The sequence below is a fragment of the Papio anubis genome, chromosome 4 (assembly GCF_008728515.1).
Source record: "Papio anubis isolate 15944 chromosome 4, Panubis1.0, whole genome shotgun sequence".
Taxonomy (NCBI): Eukaryota; Metazoa; Chordata; class Mammalia; order Primates; family Cercopithecidae; genus Papio; species Papio anubis.
The window spans coordinates 90,443,523-90,468,548 of record NC_044979.1 but is presented as its reverse complement, the minus strand read 5'-3'; the positions used below and the strand labels follow the sequence as shown (position 1 = coordinate 90,468,548).

Genomic DNA, 25,026 nt, shown 5'->3' with positions numbered 1-25,026 from the left:
ATATCATCTATCTGTATAGCTTTTCCTACATTAGACTTGGAACTTGAAAAAAGGATCAAAGTCTCAAGATTCAAGGAGGGCCCCCAAGGCCCCTCAGTGGCAAATTCTGGTTAAAGCTGCATTTGTCTAACTTGGAAAAGCAATTATTAGTCATGTGCTTTGTGTCTTGTTTTCACTGGAAATTTTCCATACATTCCAACTGTCCTGTTTATGAGGCACACTCCCTTTCTATAAAAGCCAAAATATTCACCGGTTTCCCACTCTGTTCCTCTAAATAATGTTTTCAGTCTAACACACTAGAGTTTCAGGGGCTCGTCCTATTTTCATTTCCAACTCTTGGCAGGTATGGGTTTCCTTTCTCCAACTAAAAAAAAAAAGCACTCTGCTATTCATGTCCAAACTTCAAATGACATGATTAAGGTGGTTTAAAAAAATGCCCAAGGATATTAGGAATGCATTTTCTACAAGGTATCTTTTAAACTTAAAGTCACATTGCAGGTGTGAACTTGATTAGGGTAGCAAAGCAACACTCTATATTGTAAGAAATTTAGTGCTAAGTAAAAAACACATACTGGTAAATTAGAATCCAACATGAATTTTAGGTCACTTAGGATTTGGTTTTCCTGTAATCACATTTCAAAATTCAAGAATGTGTTTAATATGTTTTGACTCTGCACTTGAAAATTAAATCTATATATACAGTACAATAAAATTAGAGAAAATTTAAAAAAACAAGTATCTGTGTATTACACTGTGTTGGCCCTATGCCAAGCACTTTATATAAATGATCTACCTGAAGCTTCATAAAGTTCCCATGAGGAAAGTTCTGCTATGCCCATTTTACAGATGGAAAACTACAGCTTAGAGAGGCTGTCTCACCTAAAGTCACCGAAGTGGTAAATACAGAGACCAAGTTTGAACCCAGTTCTGATGACAGAACCTTTTCTTGTAAACACTGTCTTAGGTAGAATAGAGAATAACATAAAAAAGAGAATTTTCCCAAAGCATGACTGAAAACCCCTGGCTAATTAGTACTATTATTAGTTCTTAAGTGATGAGTCAACAGTAATCCCCAGTACCTCCAGATAATTCTTTAATATAAGTAGTATGTCATTACTTTTCTTATCATCGGTGCTAAGGTAATCCTATTTTCCCGCTCTAAAGATAAGAATGTTAGATTCTCCCTAGTAAGATTATTTTCCATCCTTGGAGTCAGAGACTCTCCTAAATACTTTGGTACCCTTTTCAAAATTCATTTTTTTTTCTATGCACAGGGAAACTGAGTTTTAGCATGAAAAAGCCCCAGCCTGAACACCTCACTGAGAGCATAAAGCAGATTGGTTGGCACTTGTTCAGCAGAGGGGAGAGCTGTCCTTTTACCACCATGTTTCCCCAGGCTCTTGCCAGGGGACAGCTCTGAGCTGCATGCTAATTAGGCAGTAGCATAGGAAGTGGTGTTCGCAGTCGCTGTTTCCATTTGTGAATTTCTAGCTCTGTCTTGAAAGCCAAATCTGGAACAGAGGAGAAGGCAACTTGTTCTTCTCCTAACCCTGCCTATTCGCTGGCCTCCGCTTCATAAACTAACTTTGCTGAAGCTTTGCTTCCTCGTTGATGATGTAGGAAAAATGTTCCCCTCGTTATGTGCTGTGTTCCTCCACTGAGCTGTGAAAACATTTTGAAAAGTAGAGTGCAACTTACAGTGACATGATTGGCGGAGAACATTTGCTTTATAGTATGTACAGTTCTGTGAGTTTATGGGACTGTCTTAAGATACAATTTATAATAGGAAAGATTTATTTTAAAACGTCACCAAAGACCAGGCACGGTGGCTCATGCCTGTAATCCCAGTACTTTGGGAGGCCGAGGCGGGCAGATTACCTGAGGTGAGGAGTTCAAGACCAGCCTGACCAACATGGCGAAACCCTGTCTCTACTAAAAATACAAAAATTAGCCGGGCATCGTGGCAGGCACCTGTAATCTCAGCTACTCAGGAGGCTGAGGCAGGAGAATCATTTGAACCTGGGAGGCAGAGGTTGCAGTGATCTGAGATCACGCCATTGAACTCTAGCCTGGGCGACAAGAGTGAAACTCCATCTCAAAACAACAGCAACAACAACAACAACAACAACTTCAATAAAGGGAATTGTTTTTGTTTTTGCTTTTTAAAAAAGGGCCACCAAAATCCCTATACATTAGATAAAACAGTTGCCCAATAATGCACACTGATTATTCCCTGTTTTATGTTTTGGCACTGTCAGTAAAGAGGTATGAGCAAAACTTCAGTGGGTGGAAGGGTTCTGTATGTTGACGGTAGTGGTACATAGCTGCAGAGGTCTATACATCTGGCAAAACTCATCCACTGACATTTTAAATAAATGCAGTTTATTGATGTAAATTATATCAATAAAGTTTATTTACAATTAGCACTGTAAATTAACTTAGATGGATTATTTGTTAGATAAAAGACAGCCAGTGCACAGTAAAGGAATATTTATTTCTTTCCTGCCAGTATGTAGCAAAACATTAAACTACAGTATATGATTTTTAGGAAAAAAGCCAGTGACAGCTTATGTTTTTATTTTGTTGTTGTTGTTTATTACAGATTAGATAGTGGTTAATTAAAGTTGTTTATCCCTATACGGCATATATGGCATTTGATTGACATATCCTCTTATATTCAGATTAATTTATTTTAATGCTTCTTCATATGGATTGAACTTGTTTGTGAGATAATAAAAAAATATTTTCAAATTCAAAACTTATTTGTTATATTCTGCTTGCAATTTCTTGCCAATTCTCGGCAGCCTAAGAAATTTAACGGAGTAGGTAGTGATACCAATGTAAGATTAAGTATCCTGGTAATTAGTACTATTAGGTTGGTGCTAAAGTAACTGCGGTTTTGGCCATTGAAAGTAATGTCAAAAACCGCAATTACTTTAGCACCAAGCTAATATTATGATCAATAGTAATACTAATATAGTTTGAACTACACATCAATATTACACTTTATATCCTGTTCTCTAAAGTAAATTCTCTTCTATCCTCAGTGCCAAATGTGACTCTAAATATTTGTCTTTTCTAAAATTCATTTTATTTTGGAGACTCAGACAAAAAGGAACTCTGAATTATCATAAAATATGTTAACTGTATCTTATAGGATAGATAATCTTCCATAGTACTTTAATATCTTATAATTTTCAATTAACATTTGTTCAGTTTAATATCATTGGTAGAAATTTGAAAACATATAGCACAGTAGAAGTGATAAATTCAGAAAATTTAATATTGACACTGTATTATGAACCATAGTCCATATTGTCCTATAAAATTCTTATTCCATATTCTCCATATTTCCCCAAATGGTCCAGCTACTGTTTCTCCTTCATCAAAAGTCAGCTTTATGCAGAGTTCATCATTCCTTGGGGAATTGTTCAAACAGTGCTTTGGAAATATATTCTCCTTGTTCCCACTGGCTACTTATGAGATTCTCCCCAACTTCCATCTTGTAACACTTATCAATCTCTATTCTTTCAAAGGTCACAGCTCTTATTTTTATGCTCCCCCATCTTTGTTATCAGCACTAGAAACAGCTAAATTTACAATGTATTCATCACCTTGCTCAAGGTTTTTCTGTCTTACCCAAGACACCCCCCACACCTCACTACCTCCACCATGGACAGAGCCATTAGGACTCTCTGGGGCCACGAGCTGCAGCAGGAAATTCTCATGAGCTATAGAGGAGCCACTGGATAACGGAACCATGAATGAGTTCTTAGGTATGAAAAACCAAAGAGAAGCAGAATAAATAACAAATTCAAGAGGAGCCAGAGGAGGAGACAGAAAGCAGGCTACTGGTTCAGGAACTCTAAAACATGGAGTTGAAAGTGAACAGGAGGTCAGACACAAATGGGATGATGCATCCTAAGCAATATTTGCTTATCTGAGGCTGCCTTATGGGACACTGCCAGAAGCCTATTAAGAATTGGGTTCCCTCCAAATTTCTTTCTCACCTCATCTAGTTCCTAGACCCTGCTTTCATTAATTTCTTGTTGACTTTCCATCATATGTTTTCACTTTCACTGTTCTAATTCTTTCTCATGAAATCCATAAGAACTCATACCAAGTCCTCTCATTTAAGATATGACCCTAACTTTACCTTTGTATTATCAAGAAAATCTAAATAATATTCCTTCTTCTCAAGTCAAAATTGTCTTTGTTCTCTTATTAGAAAAATATCTCTCCTCATTACCAAGATCATTTCCTCTAGCTCTCTAGTTAATAGATCACTCAAAGGCAAATAATAATTCTTAATTACATTTAGCAACTAGCACTCAGCAATGTTTAAATTTCCTCTGTCTTTCAACAGTAAGTGGGCACTCTATCACTTCTCTCATTCTCAAGCAACTCTCAAGACTGTTATGTCTTTGGCTATCTTCACATTGCTCACTCAACTCTACAGCCTGATGACTCTATGAACTAACAGATTCCAAGCCTCACTTCCTTGAACATGACCACCAAATTGGTACCTTCAGTTCCAAACTCTCACCCAAGCTTCTGTCTTGAACTTTCAACTATCTGCAGGGCAACCCACTCAGATTCCTGCCACAACTTCAAAATCTTCGAGTCTCAAACATTATGTTCCTCTTCCTGACTTGAATGATCTGTTCCATTAATTACATTATTTTCCCATCTATTCTGATTTAAATCTTTGTGGTCAACCTTGACTCCTCTCTATACCACAGCCTCAACAACCTGTCAGTCACCAAGACTTTTTGCTTTTACTTTAGTGTCTTTAGTATTTCTTGCTCCCTCTTTTCATTCCCATGGATCCATCCTAGTTGAGGCCCTCCTTATTGATAATTTGCTTTAATGTAACAATGTTCTCAGAGTCTCTTACAAACACCATTTACCACTAAAAATCACTAAATACATTACCAGTTTCTTTCACTGATACAGTGTGATCACATTACTGCCCTACTAAACAATCAAATCAAAATAAAACAAAACAAAACGCCTGGAATTATTTCCACCACACGAGTACTCAAGTGTCTCAGTCCATTCAGGCTGCTACAACAAAATACCTTAGACTGGATAATTTACAAACAGCAGAATTTATTTCTCACAGTTTTGGAATCTGGCAAGACCAAGACAAAGGCAGCAACAGATGGGGTGGTATGGTGAGGGTGCCTTCCTCATAGGTGTCACCTTCTTGCTGTGTTTTCATATGGCAGAAGGGACAGACGAGTTCCCACAGGCCTTTTTCATAAGTGCACTAATACAATTCACCAGGGTTCTATCTTCATGACCAAGTTATTTCCCAAAGGCCCCGTCTTTAATGTCATTACATTGATGATTACATTTCAATACATGAATTTTGGAGAAGCAAAATTTAGACCACAGCATAAAGTTCTAACAAATCTACCTGCCATTAACTCCAAGGTGCTCTCTTTTGCTTTTCCCCTAATGCCCTATGTCATGGTCAATGTACATACCTTCTCTCTGCCTGCAGCGCCCCCTTCAGGTATAATCCTCAGGTGTTGTATATTTCTCAGGCAATCACTTTAATCATCTGGAGTCAAGAGTGTCTCAAGACGCCCAAAAAAAGTCCATGTTGCTTTCGACAGGAGATGGGGTGGAGTGAATGCCTCACATCAAAACTAAGTCAGGCTTCCTTAGACCTTGTCTCTTCCTTCCATAAGAATCAAGAGCAAATCTCAGAACCTCCCCTTGCCCTTCAACCACTCACAGTATCATCACCACTATCTACCTTGAGATCCCAAAGACTAATCTCACTTATCCATGTTTATTGCACCAGTTTCTACAAGAAGCCCAAGACTCCCAGATTCACCCTCATTCCCCCAACACATTCTAATCCCTAGAAGGCTCTGCACAACCCTTCTTTTCTCCTTATCTCCTACTCCTTTACAACTCCAGAAACCCATCCCCTGTGCCCTCTGAAATTCACAGTCCATTTCCAGAAGGAATGCCCATATCCCAGTCCCTTATCTGAATGTCCCCTTTACCATCTTGCTTGAACAGAAACCTGGCTCTCCCCTGAGAACTCGTCTTCCCCTGACTACAAGAGTAATGGCTGGTGTTTCTCCCAGAATCCAAATATCCTTGAGCTTGGAGATGTGTAAGCGTCTTCTTGAGTCCTCACTGCTATTCACAGGCACTTCTTCCTCTCTATCCCCTAGTCATCCCACCCTGAGCTTTGACACTTGCAGCTTACATTATATCACCCACTATCCTGAATTGTTGCAGGCATTCACTGACATTTACCAACCACAGGGAGATGCTGTCTCATTTTTGGAAAATGTTGCTTCCTTGCTTGCTATAATTTTCTCCAACAGTACTCCTATGTCAATTCCTGACAATTTTTGTATATACACACATCATCTTTGCAATACAAGATGCATCAGCTCCTTATTCTCTTCTCCTCCAATTATTTTGTCCTCCACCCTGATTTGGCTACTTTGCTTCCATGTTAAGAACTTTAGACCTTGTAATTACCAGTAACTGCAACTTCTCTACAATTCCAGTTTCACATATCACCCTGTCTGACCACCACCTCTTGTCTTACAAGCTAATTCACTCTGCCTAGGCTCCAGATACCAAAAATCTGCCACTACCAGTCCTTCAATCCTCCCACACGTTAAAAGTATCTCACATTGTTTCACAGCCTCTCATTTCTCTACCCTTTCTCCAGTTACCCACAAGGCTAACTCTCTTACTGCCTTGAGGGCTTGGCTCAAACACTGGTCTTTTTTTAATGAGGCCTACTTCATCTAATCTACTTGAAATGGCAACTCTGTCCTCCCCCAACCCTGCTCCACTTTTTCCCATAGTATTTACCACCTTTGAACATACTAGATAATTATGTATAACTACATTTTAAAAAATATTTTGTCTGTCCTCCCCCAAAATATAAGACTTATGAGAACAAGAACTTTTGTCCTTTAGTTTCATAATGTTTTCATACTTTGAATGGTACTTGCCATATACTTGTTGAAAAATATTTATTAAATAATTAGCACATATTCGATTTTAGCTAAAATTAAAGAATTTATTGGATTATAATGTCAATATCCTACTAGAAAGTTATATATTATTGAGGCAGATGATATATTGTTCATATTTCCCTCCCTGAGGCCCTGGGACTTGGCTCAGATAGCACCTTCTCGGTGAGACCTTCCCTAATTATCCTACTTAAGATCATACCTCCATCTCCAGTACTCTTGACTACCCATCTGGGTTTCTTTCTCTCTACAGAAGGTGCTAGATACTTAGTGCTGTCTGGTGTGCTACACATTCTATTTCTTTAATATGTCAAATGTCTGTTTCTCTAAATTAGAACAAAAGCTCCATGAGAGCAGATCTTTTTGTTTGGTTCTCTGCCATATCCCTGAGGCTTAGAGCAATACCAGGCACAGTGTAAGAGCTCAGTAAGTATTCACTGAAGGAGAGGATGAATGGGTGTCTCCCCTGCCTTGCCCAAAACATCCTATGTGCTCGCTCTTTCTTTCTGTTTACTTCTGTGACATTCGGGTAACTTCCTCCCGATGTTGTCCCTTCTCTTGGTCAACTCTGGAGCTCAGCTCAGGGTGCGTCTCCCTGGGGAAGCTTTGTCCTCCTACTGCACTTGCTCCTCTGGCCATTCTGCACTGCTCTCTGCACACACACAAAGCACTATTGTTTCCCACAGGTTGTCCCTGAATTTTGCCATTGTGATATCCTCACTGTACTCATTTAAAAAATTAATACTGGCACTTCTGTTTTTCCTGTCTTTACACACACATTTAAAAGTTTCTTCTAATAGCTAAAAACAATGCAAATAATTATATGTACTATTGGAGACACAGTATGGATTTTGCTTTGTGCTGATGCATTTTAAGACCATCTCGCAAAATACACTATGCCTAGAAAAGGTGGACCATATGTATTATAAAATCTAAATAGCTGGAACCTTCAATTAATCAGGGGACTAGATTTTAATTCCCTCCTAAAAAATGAGAAAAACTGAAACTAAGTATTAATCTTTAGAAAAGACTGCAATGTTCTGTCTTGAATCAGAACACATTTGACCTATTTCCTGTCTGAATCAGAAGCCTAAAGCTCTACAGCACTAATGGCCCAAACCACCCACCTCTGCCCCACAGCACCATCTCGTATTGTATGCCCACACAGCTCCTCAGGCTCAGCCACCCCATCTCCTTGACACCTTACTTCCTCTCTGTCCCCATAGCAACTAGTTCAATGTGAAATGCACTGAGCAGGTGCTCAAGCAATGAATTCATTTATTGATTAAATGGTAATGGTGAAAATTTGCAAATCTGATCAAAGGATAACTGCAAGGCTTTTTTCAAATATCCAAGAAAGTTTAAATGATGTACTTACCAAGAAAGGAAAGTGTACACACACTTGTTGAAAAGATGTTCAAAGGCAAGAGTCAGAATATAAATGGCCATAGAATTTAACTACTTAAAACATCACCTTTCATAGGCACTCTAGGTGACCAAGATTTTCCTATAACGAATTTTTACCTGCTCATAGGTAGCTGTGTTAGTATTATCAAAAGCTACTTGATTAGAGGAAGAGAATGGGCCAAGATTTAGTCAAAAGAGAAAGGACATTATCATCTGGGAGTGGAGAACAGAAAACTCCTCTTCTTAAGGAATTTTGAGGTAGTAATTTTGATGGCTTCTCCATCCCTGAATTTTTTTGTTATTATTTAATACTTGCAATTAAGTCATGGCATTGTGCAGTGTTTTAGGGATAGGGCACCTGCATATGTTCCTGTTGTAGAATAACAGCACAACCTGACATAAGACAGAACTTAACAGCAGTGCTATCAAATGGAACAGGCAGGGTGCAGCAGGCAGCAGATAACAGGACGATGTCACCTCAAGGGAGAGTGGGAGGGCCAGAGAAAACTTCCTTAAGGAATTTCCCGGGCCATTTTATTACATGATTGCATCTTTATTCTGTCTGGTTCCCAAATATACATCATCTGTTAAAAACCACACAGTATTGTTAGGTTACTACTGAGAGTCAGCCCAGGCAGCCAGATCAATAAAAACTGGCCAAACGGCAGCAAACCTGTTCAAAGACATGAAATTATCTGCCAATATCCAACTCCTAGGTCTAAACTTTGATGTCTGAGCCCCTCTGTTTCCTACTTAGCTTTCCCTTGGACCTCAGACCTCTTTTGTCTTCTAACACTTAATACCTTTCAGGTTCAACGCTGCCATATCTACTAAGACCCGCAAGCTGCCTTTCAAAATGTACAACCAATTTATATTTGAATGGGAAATACAGGAGCTACACCCTCACCATGACTGAGGGAACAGGATGTCTCTTCACCTTGTCAGATCCACATTGCATATCCATTGATTATGCAGAGACAGCTAAGTTAATCTGTTTCTTCTGGCCTGGAAGGCTCTGCACTATTCCCAAACAAATGACAACCAAACTCCAAACTTTGTATTTCTAGGTTTCTGTGATCTCACATGCAGTGTGAGTATCTGTGGCCATTGATTCCTTGGCTCCTGAACAACCCTAAAGAGCCCGGATTCCCACCACCTTTCACTTTTGCACACCAACAACTCAGAAAAAAATTTTTAAAAAATGAATGAAAAATATTTTACCAAATGTGCCATGGGTATAGAAGTTGTTGGTAAAGCCCTCTCAGATTCTATAATTTCCAGTCAGCCTCCCAGTGTTTATGTGGCACCTCTTGTGATCTTTTGGATGGAAGAGTCTACTGTATATCTAGGCAACATCCAACAACCTGGTCTCGTGTAACCAACTCATTTAGACCATCCTGGACCACTTACTGTACAGCATCCTCAGAGGCCTAGAAAGGTGAGTTTGCCCTTTTAAGGGTAATGTTTTTGGGAATCCAAATTCCACCTAGGAAATTCATGTATAAGAGTGCCACTAGGCTGGAGAGGTAAGCTCCAAAACATTGAGGTAATTCAATATTTCTTTGGACTTTCAGGGTATTTAGTTCCTTGATTGTCAATGAAGAGCCCTAACAAAGATCCTCAAGTGGACTGACCAGTTAGTGGGTCCTCTGACACTAGGGCAGCTTTATATTGTACAACTTGGAGGCCAATTCTGGCGTCCTCTGGAGCTTGATGTTCTTTTGTATCATGCTAGAAGCATCTAGTTTGTTCAAAGGGCCAAGAATACTTTGGTTCTGCATGTGGGCTTTTTTTTTTTTTTTTCTTAAGATTAATCCCAAAGGAGTTGAAATTTATGCAGTATAGGAGAAAATATCATATACCATCTGGGCAGTCTTTGAGAAGTTTGCCCTGTGAGAAGGAGGAGTGTAACATCCAGTGATCGTTCTGGCTGACCCAACATTTCTACCCCCCCAGTAGAAAGCAGTCAGAAGTAACATATCTTTTTATTTTTAGCTCAAACATATCCCTAGGAGGCAGAATTTGTCCAAAAAGCCCTGATGTCTGACTTCATAATGCCCAAAAGTCAATCTCTGCCCAGACAAGTCTATAACCAGATAATCCATCCTCAAGCAACAGTGAGTTCTGGCATCAGTGCTATGCTGACCCCCAAGTAGCCAACTGTCAGCCCCAGACAGCCCTAGAAGGGTGGTCTAGGCCCAATCTCCAGTTGGCTATGCTGTCTTAAGTGGGCCACAGGCACGTGCTGAAGATCCCCCTTCCCTTCTGCCATGTGATCACAATCCCATCAGATGTTACAAAGTATCATGTGGCCTTGGACACCTTCTTCACAAGGCATCAAACATGCTATATCTTCTAAACTAAAGACTGGTAGTAATGCCATTTAGGTCTCATATTTTCAGTATCAACCTGAGGTCAGGCTCTCTGATTATATACATTGGCCCTCACCTTAGGGCCCTTGTTCTAGCTGGTAGTGACTGACACGCTCAACAAAAGGGACCTTTTTAACCAAAACCAAGGATGCCTGAAAGTGACTCCCTTCTTCAATGTTTCTTTTCTTTTCTCAGTGCTGCCACTGTCCAGATGAATTTTCTTGGAAATTGGGCCCCATCTGTCATTTCTAGAGCATTTTATTTTGCACTTCATGATCCACTTGTCTTCAATTCCCCATAAAAATCCAAACCAAATGCACAAAAAGACAATGGAGCAATACCTTGGGAGGTATGGTTTGTACTAAGAAAGAGACCAGCCAGTCATTTTGCTGCCAACAATACAGTTCAGATACAATAGTGTCTTTGTTTCCAAATAGAACAGCCAGTTCTACAGCAAGTCCTGGCTACCCCAAAACTTCTTTGCATCCTTTGTTCTATTGCAGTCAATGAATACCTTACATGACTAAGCCTACCCAGCCTGGCCTCTTTGCACCTCTCCAGCAGGCAATTAGAGAAGACATTCCCTATTTGATACTCCTTAATATAAATCCTGTCAATCCAGTCCTTGTAGAATTTTGAATTTTCCTTTTAATTATTTTCTTTGTTTGACCTCATAATATTCTAATGATCCTTTAAAGCATAGTGGTAATCCCTCATTCCATAAGGAGGAAGCTTTTCACCCAGCCCCCTTCCCTACCTAGTACCTGTAACGGTTACTAAGAAATTATCCTAAATATATGGTCCTTACTAAAATCAGAAAAAAAAAAAAAATGCCTTTACCTGGGAAGCTGTTTGTTGTTCAATTCCAAGGAAAGAACCCTTGTACCACATGTACACATGAAACAGCAGTACTTTTAACTGTGGCTTCATTTACTATTGGCAGATCTTGAAATATCAACCCGTTTTATCCTAAAAGGAAGTTGAGTCCAAAACCATGGAAAACACCAAAACATTCCTGGCCCAAATCCACCGCACATCTCACATACCTAATAAGATATATTTGGTACAATTTTTCAGAGCTGGAATATTTCTAGCTTTTCATCCTCCTGTCTTCATCAGCAGTCCTTCTCTCCACTTCCAAACTTGGTCTCTTCCATGAACTTTGACTTGAACTAGCCCTTGACAGCTACTCTGCTTTCTTACCTTGTACTATCACGAGACTGTACAATTTTTGGCAATCCTCTAGAATAAACAAACTATACCAACATTTATCTGGAATAGCAACAGATTCTGTCCTTAACAAATGTAACAGTATTTGTTGATTACAAAAAAAGCAAAACAACAATAAAATACCTGGCAGAGACAGCGCACGCCTAAAACCATTCCAGCAGTGATGGTTGGCTCGCTGATGAGGTCAGCATGAAAGGCCACTTTATAAGACCTTATATGCTGCTTTATAAAATGAACTTTTATATTTTATTTTATTTTATTTTAGACAAAGTCTCACTTTTTCTCTCCTAGGCTGGAGTACAGTGGCGTGATCTCGGCTCACTGCAACCTCGGCCTTCTGGGTTCGGGCGATTCTCCTGCCTCAGCCTCCTGAGTAGCTGGGATTACAGGTGCCCGCCACCATGCCTGGCTAATTTTTGTATTTTTAGTAGAGACGGGGTTTCACCATATTGGCCAGGCTGGTCTCGAACTCCTAACTTCAGGTGATCCACCCACCTTGGTCTCCAAAGTGCTGTTATTACAGGTGTGAGCCACTGCTCTTGGCCTAAAAATGAACATTTAGTACTTTGGATAATAGCACTCAAAATAGAAGCATCTTTAAAAATCATCTTAAAAGTATATATCTGATAAGAACACTTTAACAATGCAATTATAAGTTAATAATCTTATTTTTGTTTCCTAAACTAATATTAGTTAAGGACTTTTTTCAATAACTGCAGGAAGATAATTTAAATATATCTGTTTAATATTAGTAGCTTCCTAGCAAGAGTTGATCTTAGCACTTTTGTTTAAAGTTGGGTCTGTTTTAATTAAATTATAAAATCCCAATGGAAATCATTCTGACTTTCAATACATTTTTTTGGTGTGTAAATCAAATAATTTACTTACTGTGAAAGATGAAATAAGGTTACATTAAGATTGACTTTAAGTTGAAAAATAGTCCTTTTACTCCATGAATGTAGTATGGCACTGCTTTTTCTATATAGTCATTCATTTATAGATATTAAATATCAAATACATGCTAGCTGAATAATTTGACCAAATTAGGTCATTCGCATCAGTAAAATGTTCTTTCCTAAGTTTTTTTTTTTTTTTTTTTTTTTTTTGAGATGAAGTCTCGCTCTGTTGCCAGGTTGGAGTACAATGGCGCAATCTCAGCTCACTGCAACCTCTACCTCACGGGTTCAAACAACTCTCCTGCCTCAGCCTCCTGAGTAGCTGGGATTATAGGTGTGCACAACCACACAGCTAATTTTTGTATTTTTAGTGGAGACAGGGTTTCACCATGTTGGCCAGGCTGGTCTCAAACTCCTGACCTCGTGATCCGCCCACCTCTGCCTCTAAAAGTGCTGGGATTACAGGTGTGAGCCACTGTGCTCGGCCTTCTAAAATATTTTTTAAAATAATAGTGGGAAATAAGTAAAACTAAATTAACACTATGCATACATTTGATTCTCATTATAACATGATTTGCAAGAGAGTAAAATTTTGTATAATCTGTACACATCTCGAAGATTACCAAAAGGGATTTAGTTACTAAAATATAAAGGCACTTTGACATGAGGTAGTCAAGACTACCAGACTACCTTATGCAATGGTCTCTGGTGCTTTCTTTGTCTCCTCCCAAATAATATTTATTTGTTTGTTATTTATATATCTATTTTTGAGATGCAGTCTCGCTCTGTTGCCCAGGCTCTGTTGCCCAGGCTGGAGTGCCGTGGCATGATCTTGGCTCACTGCAACCTCCTGGGATCCAGCAATTCTTGTGCCTCAGTCTGTCAAGAATCTGGGACTACAGGTGCGCACTGCCATGCCTGGCCAATTTTTGTATTTTTAGTAAAGATGGGGTTTCACCATGTTGGCCAGGCTGGTCTCGAACTCCTGACATCAAGTGATCCTCCCACCTCAGCCTCCCAAAGTGATGGGATTACAGGTGTGAGCCACTGCACCCGGCTGGCAGTAATATTTAAACTAGTAGACAAGTCTGCCCCTAACTTTGTCAGGGCCAACAGCAAGAGCACAAATAGCAGTGAGCATACCAGACTAAATATTTAACAGCTACAAACCAGGCAAAGAAACCCACAGGTGAAACAAGTTCTATCTTCCTTCCTTGATAAATATATATGCATAATGACCTGGAAGGCTAGGTCTGAATTTGGAATATTCACCTTCAGATTTCTGATTAGGAACTGGGCAGTGTGTGAAGTGTTGCCTCTCCGGCCATGATCTTCCCCTCTTTTCTCCCACCTGTAGATTTGTTCTGCAGCACAGGTAGCCTGTCGTTTACCTACATGCACACTTCAGCTCGCATGTCCAAGCTCTGTTTACTTCTCCTGTGTCAGTGTCCTTGGCCATCTTCACCTAGGATTTGGCACAGGGGTGACTCAGTTTACCTCCAGATGGCAGGCCATAAAAGTAGCCTGAGGCTGTTTAGGCTAAGAATTCTGGAGATGATCTAGAGGGGGTAACAGACGCTACTTGAGCAAGCCCCATGGACTCCCTGCCCATGGTTGAGGTCATGGTCTGAGGACGGCTAGAGCTGAACCTTCCAAGGTTCAAGGTAGGGACTCCTCTCACCTTTGAAAAGCAATCTATATGTTTATCATTATGATTCAGAATGCTGACTCAAACCACACAGATCAGAATTCTGGGACCATTATTTATTAGTTAAGAGATCTTGAAGAAGTTATTCAATGCCTCTTTAATTAGTTTGCTTACCTATACAATGGGAATAACAGTATATAACTAAGAGGGTTGTAAGCATTAAATAATATATTTTCATGTAATGTGTCTAGGAGGGTGCCTGGCCTACAGTAAATAATACACAAAACTTAACTATTGTTATTTTTTAACTCCAGAACTCAGTATAGTGCCTGTCATAAAGCTGTATGTGCTTTAAGAAAGTCTGAATGAATAGTAATTAAAGCAGTTAGAATAGCTTGGGTTTTTTATTAATTTTTAAAGTACTTAGTTGAAAACTACTACAAATTCCAGTTTTCATAATCTAAATCAAAATCAATTTTAAAGTTGATACCAAGGGTAAAGAATTAGGATCACTTTTTATATTTTATTATCAACAATAGAAATAATTGTCACAGAAAGTTTGAAAACAAGACAGACTTTGAAAAATAAGATTAAAGAGTACTAAGTCTCAGCTTTTAATCTTTGCTAATGATTTGCCCAGAAGGTCAAGAGACTGCTTTCTGGTAAGGGCTGGGAAAACAGAAACAAGTGTCCTTTATGGTGTAACCCACTTTTAAAAGAAAACTTTATTTCTCTAAGTTCAAATTCTAGTGAGGCTTAGAACTGATTAGGGAGAATTTGCTTAGCTGCCCAATTTTCGATTGCTCACTATTATCCTCAAGTTATCCATGGGGTCATTTACTACAGATACTTTGTGAAGACCTACTGTGTACCAAGCACTGGACACACAAAAATATAAGCAGCTTCTCCCCTCAAGGAGGTCACACGTGGGTGTGTCCATAGCAACGCTGGGAGGAAGTTGTATGAGGAGCCTGAAGACAATGGGGGAGCTAGGGAAAAGTTCTGAGTAGAAAGGGTGGACAAAGGTTTGAAATGATGAAGACTGCTTAGGAAGCTCATATTATGAAGCATAATTCAGGCTTTCTCTACTACGTTCAAATCCCATCTCTCCTACTTACTAGATAGGTGACATTGGGCAAGTTACTTATCCCCTCTGCTCCTGTTTCTTTGCTTCAAAAATAGGGACCTCTCCCACAGTGTTATTATGAAGACTGGACAAGAAAATGGAGTTTGGTTTTGAATGCGTTAGGGTTTTTGCCTTTAGGCATGTAGTGGAGACGTGGTTCACACAATTGCTGCACCTTCTGGAGATCAGGTAACAGGTCAGGATTAGAGATAAATACTCTGGAGGTGTCAGTGTAGAAATGGTATTTAAGACCCAAGACTGGGCCAGGCGTGGTGTCTCACGCCCGTAATCCCAGCACTTTGGGAGGCCGAGGCAGGCAGATCCCGAAGTGAGGAGATCAAGACCATCCTGGCTAACACGGTGAAACCCCGTCTCTACTAAAAATACAAAAAATTAGCCGGGTGTCGTGGCGGGCGCCTGCAGTCCCAGCTACTTGGGAGGCTGAGGCAGGAGAATGGTCTGAACCCGGGAGGCGGAGCTTGCAGTGAGCCTTCTCAAAAAAAAAAAAAAAAAAAAAAAAAAAAGAAAGAAAGAAAAAGAGACCCAAGACTAGATCAGAGAAGTTCTTAGAAGTGAGTTCTGAACCACTCCTACATTTGGAGGTTAAGAAATGAGGAAGAATCAACATCAGAGGTGGAGAAGGAGCTTAAACCAAGAGTGTGTGGGTCCCAGAAGCCAACAAAACTATTTCCAAGGAGGGCAAGGTCAACAGTGTCAAGTCACCAACAGATGATACATCAAGCAGGATGGAGATTAAGAATTGGACATCAGATCTGGCAATGTGGAGGTTACCCTGATCTTATGAGAGTGGACTGCAGAGGTGATAAAGAAAGCCTGCTCACAATGGATTCAAAGAGAAGATGAGGAGAAGAATCGGAGACAAGAGTTATGGACAACTCTTTCAAGGACTTATAGCAAAAAGAGAGTGAAAAATAAGAGATAAAAAGATTTTGCCACATATATGGATATTGCTTTAAATTATACAGTAGATAGGAGAAAAGCTAATCATGCAAGGATGGGTGGATCCTTTTTTTTTTTTTTTTTTTTTTTTTTGAGACGGAGTCTCGCTCTGCCGCCCAGGCTGGAGTGCAGTGGCCGGATCTCAGCTCACTACAAGCTCCGCCTCCCGGGTTCACGCCATTCTCCGGCCTCAGCCTCCCGAGTAGCTGGGACTACAGGCGCCGCCACCACGCCCGGCTATTTTTTGTATTTCTTAGTAGAGACGGGGTTTCACCGTGTTAGCCAGGATGGTCTCGATCTCCTGACCTCGTGATCCGCCCATCTCGGCCTCCCAAAGTGCTGGGATTACAGGCTTGAGCCACTGCGCCCGGCCGGGTGGATCCTTAAAACTGAAACTTTATAAGGTGTACCTGCTGTGATTTCATTGGAATAAAACAATTAACATTTCTCTGGGGAAGCAGATTTACTCATGTTGTTTTTCCCTCCTCATACACATGCATATCAAAAGGCTATTATGTATCCATACTTTCTAAATAAAAATATTTTTAATGGAACTATAATAGAACTATTGAAAAGTAAATGGTTGAAACTGTGTCTTTGCCATTCCTTGTGTCCTTCTCTTCTGCAATTGCTCCCTTTAAACATTGTGACCATTCTTGTTGCCCTAAGTTTCAGTTTTTTAAAAAATTCATCTTTAAGATTAGTTACAGTGTGTTCCTCCTCCCATAAAATTTTTATTTACTGAAATATTTTAAAATAAAATGACATGAAAAATTTCTTTCAAAATATTTAGTTGGGAGAAGGGGATGAATTGGGTACTGGTAGGAGATGACAGAAGTTGGCTTTGAGTTGATGGTTAGTGAAGCTGAGTGATGAGTATATAGCGGTCCCTTGTACCATTCTCTCTAATTCTGTATGCATTTGAAAATTTCCATTATACCATGTTAAAAACTTTAAAAAATCATAGGGTTAATACCATGTTTAACCAAAAAGAATCCATTAAGTAGTGAGATTTCAGATAATTTGGTAACAAGAGAATAAGTTATTTTGGGGCACAGGAAATTTTCTGGAATTTTCCAAACCATATCAGCTACTTTGCTGTCAGCTTAGAGGTCAAACATGTATGATTTTTAATTTATCAGAAAGTGTCTCCATTGCTTCAAGATGAATTAATTTGGGTGCTTATTATGCAAATAATTTAGAAGGATGAATTTTTTGTTAATTATACCTTGGTTCTTTTAAATATCCAATCACTTTAGGTAAGCATAAAGAATTCTGGGAACACTTATGCTATGCAACGTTTTGAGGGGAAGTAATGCTACGGTCACAGAATAATGTTAATCTAGTTGGTTGTTGTTGAAAAGAATAAATAATTGATAGTTGAATTAACAGAAGGTGAAATTTCATTATAATAATAGTTACTACTTTTTAAAAAGAAACTGTGATATCTGAAATTTGTTACACTTATATTGCTATATAAAAATGTAGGTAATGAAAGTTCTTTATCTTTTAAAATAAGTAAATGTGGAAACAATGTTGCTACATTAACTCTTCAAATATTAATCACTAGATATACTTTATGTTTTCTGGTTATTTATTAACCATTTTATAGTGCTATTATTTCTCTAGCTATGGGTAATTTCCACCAGAGATAGTTAAAAAACAAACTGCAATAATTTTTTCTACATCAGAAATCTTTGGATTTGATTAATAACATCCCCCACTGCTCACTATATATTTGTTATTAAAAATAAACTATGTGTTCGAGACCTATAAATTCTGCTTTAAAAATTAAACTCAAAGTTATGCTGGTCTTATGCAGCTTCTGATCTCTTTTGTATGGCTTTATTGCCCTCAACATTTTCCTGGTGTAAACTACTGAGCAAGGGAACAAGATTTCCTTTGTAACTGATACCTAAATTTCTATTCAGCTTTAAGCATCTAATTTGCACTGTAAAGACATATAATTTGAGACTTGTAGCTATATCACAAAAGTACAGCAGTTTATGCTGATCTCTAATTTTCTGAGTTATGCTGGCTATAATTTACATTTTTTGCATGTTTTTAACTGCCATGCAAATCAGTATACATCAGAAACCTTTGTATATTGACAGAGACTGGGAAAAGGATGCCTTGTTCTGATTTCAGATAAGCATTCCCTTTTCAGGTCTGCAGGTGCAAGGAGGCCCATTCATAATATTTCCTTCAAATCAGTTTTAGACGCTGGGTAGAAATACAATGCTTTTTCACAAGAGCCTGACTAATGTTTTTAAGCACAGTTAATGTTTTTTTAAAAATGTACTATAAATAGTAAATTTTAGAGGCAAGTGAGACTTTTTCCTTTGCCTATACATTGGGAACAAAATATACTGTTATAACACAAATTTTGGTCATTTTACTAGTGTGTGTGTGTTTACTAAATCTAGAAAAGGACTTTATTACTTATTGAAACAGGATGAAATTATGCTTAGTGGAAAATTTGCTGCAATAAATGCATGCTTCTTCCATTTAAGAGATAACTGATAATGAATGTTACTTTTTCCTTTGCCTTTTCACTATTTTGAAATCAACAAACAAGCCAAAAAATAACCACAAGATCAAGAGATTTACTCTAATTTCTCCATTTCAGATAACTGAGCAAATCTCCCTGAAACAAATATTAGAAAACTATATATGCAACAATTTACTAAAGACAGCTGGATGTTTCCAAATGTTTTTATATATATATATAGAGAGAGAGAGAGCCTACTTATAAGGTTATGACTTGGCTGTTTTAATTAGCTTCAGGCAAAAACTTGGCGCATCAAAGTATAGGAGTAAATTTTAACCTACAAAACAATTACAACTATTAATTCAACTCTCCTTGAGCCCGAGAGGTCAGAGAAAGGATCTAATATAATTTAAGGACTTGGTGACCAAACAGAGAAAAAGTGAAATTTAAAAAAAAAAAAAAAAGAAAGTATGACAATAGTCACTGCATTGGCAAAAATAAATGTTGGGTCTATATTGAAAACCATTAAGAACTCATTCTAAACTCATGATTCGTCCTATTACTTAGTTGTATAATTTTCCAACAATCCAATCCGGTATACCACCTTACATTTGATTTTGTCTCATAAATCAAAAGTCCTGAAACACCTTCTCATGTACTATTTGACTTGAACTTCCCTTTGTGATTTAGAGAAGGCAGGTATTATTAACCTCGTTTTACAGATGAGGACAATGAATTTCATAAAGAGTTAACCTCTCCACATCAAGGTAGCTCTGACATAAATGGTTTGCCTGGACAGAAGGCTGTCAATCCTGGTCCAGAGTTCTTTCTGCTTCTCTGTATCAGAGATGGATCTCTGTGAGGGATCAATTAGATAGTATTTTTTTTTAAGCTGAAAGGATGGTGACTTAAAGCATGAATATCCCTCCAGTGTGGGTGATTCATTCAGATTGAGCACTAATGATAGTAGAAACTCGTATGCTGTCCTTTTCTGGACTCAAAAATTGAAGACTACTCCCATTATAACCAACTTATCTACAGCCTCGAGTTAAAGGCAAGTTAGTCGTTAGTGGACCCAAATGTTAGAAAGATGGGGAGAATATTCTATACAGACGATGCCCTTAAGAATGGACCAGGGCCCCTAAATGACTTCTGTAAACAGGACACCCTGTCTTCCAAAATTCCTTTCTGTTAGGGCTTCCTCAACACCTAGGAGTAACACACAGTGCCTCCTCTGATAATTAGTCCTTGCTGTCGCTCCAGGGCAGAAATGCTTGACACCTGGCCTAGAGGCCATCTGTGCTAGAGGACGCTGCCACGCACTCGCCCTCTTGAAGTTCTCTGATGACCGCAACTTACCTGGCCGGGATGCTCTGGCTGGGCAGCTCTTCGTGCCAGCCCAAGACCTTTGAGGAAAAGAAGAAAACAAAACAAAACAAAACAACTTACCCCCTTGGCCCAGTCCAAGAACAAGTGAAAGTACCCAGGCTGCCCAGAGGAACGAGGCGGGACCTCGCCGGTCGTTTTGCAGGCAGACAAATGCAGCGGTAAAAAAAGCCAGGGCCGAGCCGCACATAATGCAAAACAGCCCGCCCCGCGCCCGCCGCCTGGCTGCTTTCCGGACGCGCGCTCGCGCCTCCCGGGCGCACCTCGGGGCCCGCGGGCCGAGTGTCGCTAGGACGTTTTCCGCAGGCCTAGCAGGCTGACCCCGCGGCTCGGAGCAAGCGGTGCAGGTAAGCGGGCCCGGGCACCGCTCGGCATCTCAGGGCCCCTGCGGCCCTCCCGGCTTGGCACGGTGGGTCCCGCGGTCTCCGCGAGAAGCACCTCCTTCGACGGCCAAGGGCCCCGGCGGCGATTGGAGAGAGGGCTCTGCAAGGGCTCCGCAGCCTGGTCCGGGACAAAGAAAAGAGCTTTTGTTTCTCTCCAGCCGGTGGGGCTTCTGCTGCATAAATCAGCTTAGCGAAGAGCCAAACACAATCAAACCCAAACAAAGCCCGAAGCTGGGGGGGAAACCACCCTAATGTACATTCACTGGGTGATGCTGGATCTGTGGGAGGGGACGCCGGCGAGGTCGAGGGGAAAAAAGTCGATGGCGCATCAATCAGCGCAGTTTCTTCCACAGGTGGGCAGGGAGGCCAACTTCACTAGCTGCAGCTTTGCAGCCTTGCCTGCGGAGCAGCGGGCAAAGACAAGTCGGCAGCGTCCTGGCTGGCGAGGGAGGAAGCTCGGGATGCCAGCAACAGGGGGAGGCGACTCTGGGAGCTCCCTAGAAGCACCCGCCGACTCCCGCAGGCACAGAGCGAGGCATCGCCGCTCCCTGCCTGGCGGGGAGTGGGGCCCGCGGCTGCGAGCGCAGGAGGGGAGGTTCCGCTGGGTGCCGGAGCCCGGCTACGCGGGGCGGGGGCTGCGTGCCCTTGTCCTTTCGGCCCCAGTGCGCGGCTCAGGCGTCCCGCAGTCCAGAGCCCGAGTTGCTGGCGCGCTCTGGGGTGCACACGGCGAGGATGCGAGAGAGGCGAGGGCGGCGATGGGCGGGAGAGGGGTGGTCCTGCTCTGGCCCCCCGGGGGGCTTCAGACCTGCGGGTAGCCCGGTACACTCAGGGCAGAGAGTTGCTAGGAAACCTCCCCACGCTACCGGAGCGCCTCGGCTCGGCTGCCCGCAGGCGCGGCTGCAGCCCGGGCAGGAGCAGCAGTAACAGCTCGGAGCAGCGTGGGCGGGACATTGGTGAGGCATGAAGTCACCACGGCCCACACTCGCTCTTTGTTTTGCTCACTCCAGCTCTTTTTTTTCCCCCTTGGCTCTGATAGTTGCCATTCCCATCGTTCACAAGAACTCCTGAAGCGTAGCCGCGCAACAGGAATGGCACGCCTCGTTCCCTTCTCCCTCCTCCCCCGAATCCTTGCACCCCAACGCTCGCGGGGGTGGTGGGAGACTCGCTCAGCGCCAGCAGCAGCTGCGAGCAAACCCCAATCTCTCACCCCCGCGCTGCTCGCCGCTTTGTTCGGAGATACTCACTGTCCCGCAGCTGCTGCATACAAAGTGGAGTCAAGGGACCGCCCCTGCCCCCAACGCCCTCTACTCAGCACTTTGCTTGCAGTTAGGAGCTCGTCCTCTGCCCCACCACAAGGCTGCCCCGGTCTCCCTAGCCTTTGGAGAGTTGGACCAGTCTGCAGGGGCTGTTCCCGGAGCGACTGGCCGAGATTTCTCGCTGCTTCTTCCCTACTCAAAACCTTAACCCTGGGCTGGACAGCCCTGTTTTTCCCCAGCGTCTGGTGGTGGCTCTGGGCTTTTGCAAGTTACAGTGGGTCTTTTGATCTTAAGCGTCACCTTCCCAGTAAACGGAACAAAGAAGTTACAGACAGCAGCTAAGTGGGGAGAGGGGAGCTAAGGAGAGAAGGTGGGAGGCGTTTCTGCCTGCTTGCAGCTCAGAAATTTAGGTGCAAGTAGGATGCGGGTGTTATGCTGGGCAACTGTCCGGGAAGCAGCGCGCCTCTTCGGGTCCTGTCATTACCACGCTAAGTCGAGGGAGGGAACTCAGTCCCCCGCATTGGAAACGAGGCAGTGTTTCCAGTTCAACACTGTGATGGTTCTCTTTTCCCTCTAGGGGCAGGAGTGATTCCCAGTCCAGAAGTTTGACCTCTTATTTTAATACAACACCCGCCTCTTACAGGCAACAGACCAGTCCAGCCAGGTCAAGGTGAAATATGCGGGAGTTTCCCCCCTTCTTATTTAATAGTTTCCGTCTCCTTATTTGTAGTTTAAAAAAAAAAAAAAAAAAAAAAAAAAAAAAAAAAGGTAGGAGGCGTGCTCTCTCTCTCTTTTTCTTTCTGTTGACTGAGTGAATGGAAAGTACCTGGTTCATAAACCACAACATCGAAACTCCCCCTTTCAGGTGTGGACTGCACAGCGAGGTGCACAGAATTAGTTAAGCAAACCAGGAACCCAGCTAGAAAATTAAACGCGCCCTGGATCTACAAAGCAGGTCCCTTCGAGAGACCAAAGCCGTGATCCCAACCTTAGCAACATAATTCTACTACAGGTGATGTACTCTAAATAAATAGAAATAAATCCAGCTCCGCTTTAATTTTTATTTTCTTAGTTCCAAGTTTGAACAGTTATAGTTTTGTTTTTTGGTTGTCCTAAAGGAAAGACCTACACATTAGTTAGGAAGGGTGTGAGGACTTGAAAATTTGAACACAAAAGTATCATAGTCAATATCTGATTAGTGACTCTTCCATTGGGCAGCCTGTGTGTTTTCCAGGGGTTATGACACAGACCTACTGAATGCAGCCACCCTTGAGATGTGCAGTGCTCCAGTTAAAAAAAAAAAAATTAAATCCCTCATTCCTGTAAGGATTGACGTAAAGTATACGTCAGTACACTTTAAAGTGTCTATCACATCACCATTCCATGATATTCTAAAATACAACTCGTGATACTGGGTTGTAAGTGGCAGTTACAGTAACAAATAACATATAAATGTATGCAAACAAGAAAGGATGTAACTTTATGAAATTGATGAGGTATGCACTAATTTTTGTAACTCTATATTTTTAGGTGTTGATATATTATATATACTAATCCAGAAAAACCATGTAGCAAGAGGAATAAAATGAAGTTCAGAAATCTGTTTCGGGAAATTTTGAAGCCCTTTAGAAAGAAAGATTTCTACATTTTGTTACGTGAAATTCATGCAAATACATGTCAGGTGCCAGTGCTATGGAGTTGTTGAAGAATAAGCACAATACCATTTATTACCACTTCTCAGTTGTAAAGAAGCTGTAACTCTGGTTGTTGAAATAAAATAAAATGAAACATCCTAGATGTGAGACTGACCCCTGCCAGTTATTTACAAAAAAGTTATCTGCACATTTTGGGCTGTAAACATAAAAGTTAATTCTCCTGAAAGACTGCAAATCATCTTTAGGGTTTTCTTAAAGTAAATACAACTAGTGACCCAGGAACAAAAAGTTTACTTGTTTCCAATAAATGTCACTGATCACCACAACTCATCCTTTTTCCTATAAGGAAATGTACAGCACATTTTAAAGAAATGCAGTATTGTTATCTTCGTCGTATTACCTGAAGAATTCTAATAAAGGAAAATTGTTTCAGAAGATGGTGACTTAATTAATTTGTTTTTCTATCATGTTCGGCTATCTTGCTTTGAAATTTCTGACAGCTAATTTTTCATCATTTGTGGTAATGAGAGGAAATGAAATTCACAGATAGTCTAAAAATAACATTTTAGTTATTCATTCCAGGCTTCCTATCATTAGAGTCTTTGAGCTGAGTTACCAAAAGGTCATAAAATGAGATGACTTAAATTTCTTCCCTACTCCTTTAACCTTGATTTCTCACTAAGTCAGTTTATGGTAAGAATGAATAAGCTATAGATAGGTAGCAGGAGTGAGGGAGACATTCAGACTGTTTTTTAAGAAAGGATCTTGCTATCTCACTATGTTGCCCAAACTGGCCTTGACCTCCTGGTTCAAGCTTGAACTCAAGCTATCCTCCCACCTCAACCTTCTGTGTAGCTGGGATTATAGGTGTAAGACACCACATACAGCGGTGGCTATTAACACGTTAACTAGATTTGACCAAATTATTGATCTCACAGTGGCACGTACAGACACATTTGAAATTTAGTGTGTTTAAAATGTTTGAAGTTGGGATCAGAGCCATTCAGTATGTTTTGGGTGGATATTCACAAGTTATCTATGAGCTTGTCTGAGACATCTCAGAAGATGATTAATGGTCAGACCAGTGAGATATATTGTTGTGACTATGACCTCTAGCTTCTTCTAATGATAAAGTACGTAAGTTACTTGAAGATATTTTTCACTGAATTGTTAATAAGACAGTGTTTCTCATACTGT

At 40.7% G+C, this 25,026-nt stretch overlaps 2 protein-coding genes across 4 annotated transcripts in view; one reads left to right on the top strand and one right to left on the bottom strand.

Annotated features, from left to right (window-relative positions):
• ITGB8 (integrin subunit beta 8) overlaps positions 1-21,632 on the bottom strand; it is an 85,391-nt gene extending 63,759 nt beyond the window's left edge. Inside the window, exon 1 of the mRNA XM_003896227.5 lies at positions 20,599-21,632. Within this exon, the coding sequence (XP_003896276.1) occupies positions 20,599-20,725 (127 nt within the window). The 5' untranslated portion in view covers positions 20,726-21,632. The remainder of the gene's footprint in view (positions 1-20,598) is intronic.
• LOC110742852 lies at positions 21,014-24,260 on the top strand. 3 transcript variants are annotated; one of them, XM_021935963.1, is made up of 3 exons: positions 21,014-22,844; positions 23,040-23,186; positions 23,705-24,260. In XM_021935963.1, exon 1 carries the CDS (start codon positions 21,170-21,172, stop codon positions 21,731-21,733), a length of 564 nt encoding a protein of 187 aa, XP_021791655.1. In that variant the 5' UTR covers positions 21,014-21,169; the 3' UTR covers positions 21,734-22,844; positions 23,040-23,186; positions 23,705-24,260. The 3 variants fall into 3 exon arrangements, with proteins under 3 accessions (XP_021791655.1, XP_021791654.1, XP_021791653.1); XM_021935962.1 differs by having other exon boundaries at positions 23,040-24,260; XM_021935961.2 differs by having other exon boundaries at positions 21,014-23,186.
• The last annotated feature ends 766 nt before the right edge of the window (positions 24,261-25,026 follow it).

What these genes read in the sequence shown, in the direction of transcription:
- LOC110742852 (XM_021935963.1), top strand. Translation starts at nt 21,170, where the DNA reads ATGTACATTCACTGGGTGATGCTGGATCTGTGGGAGGGGACGCCGGCG.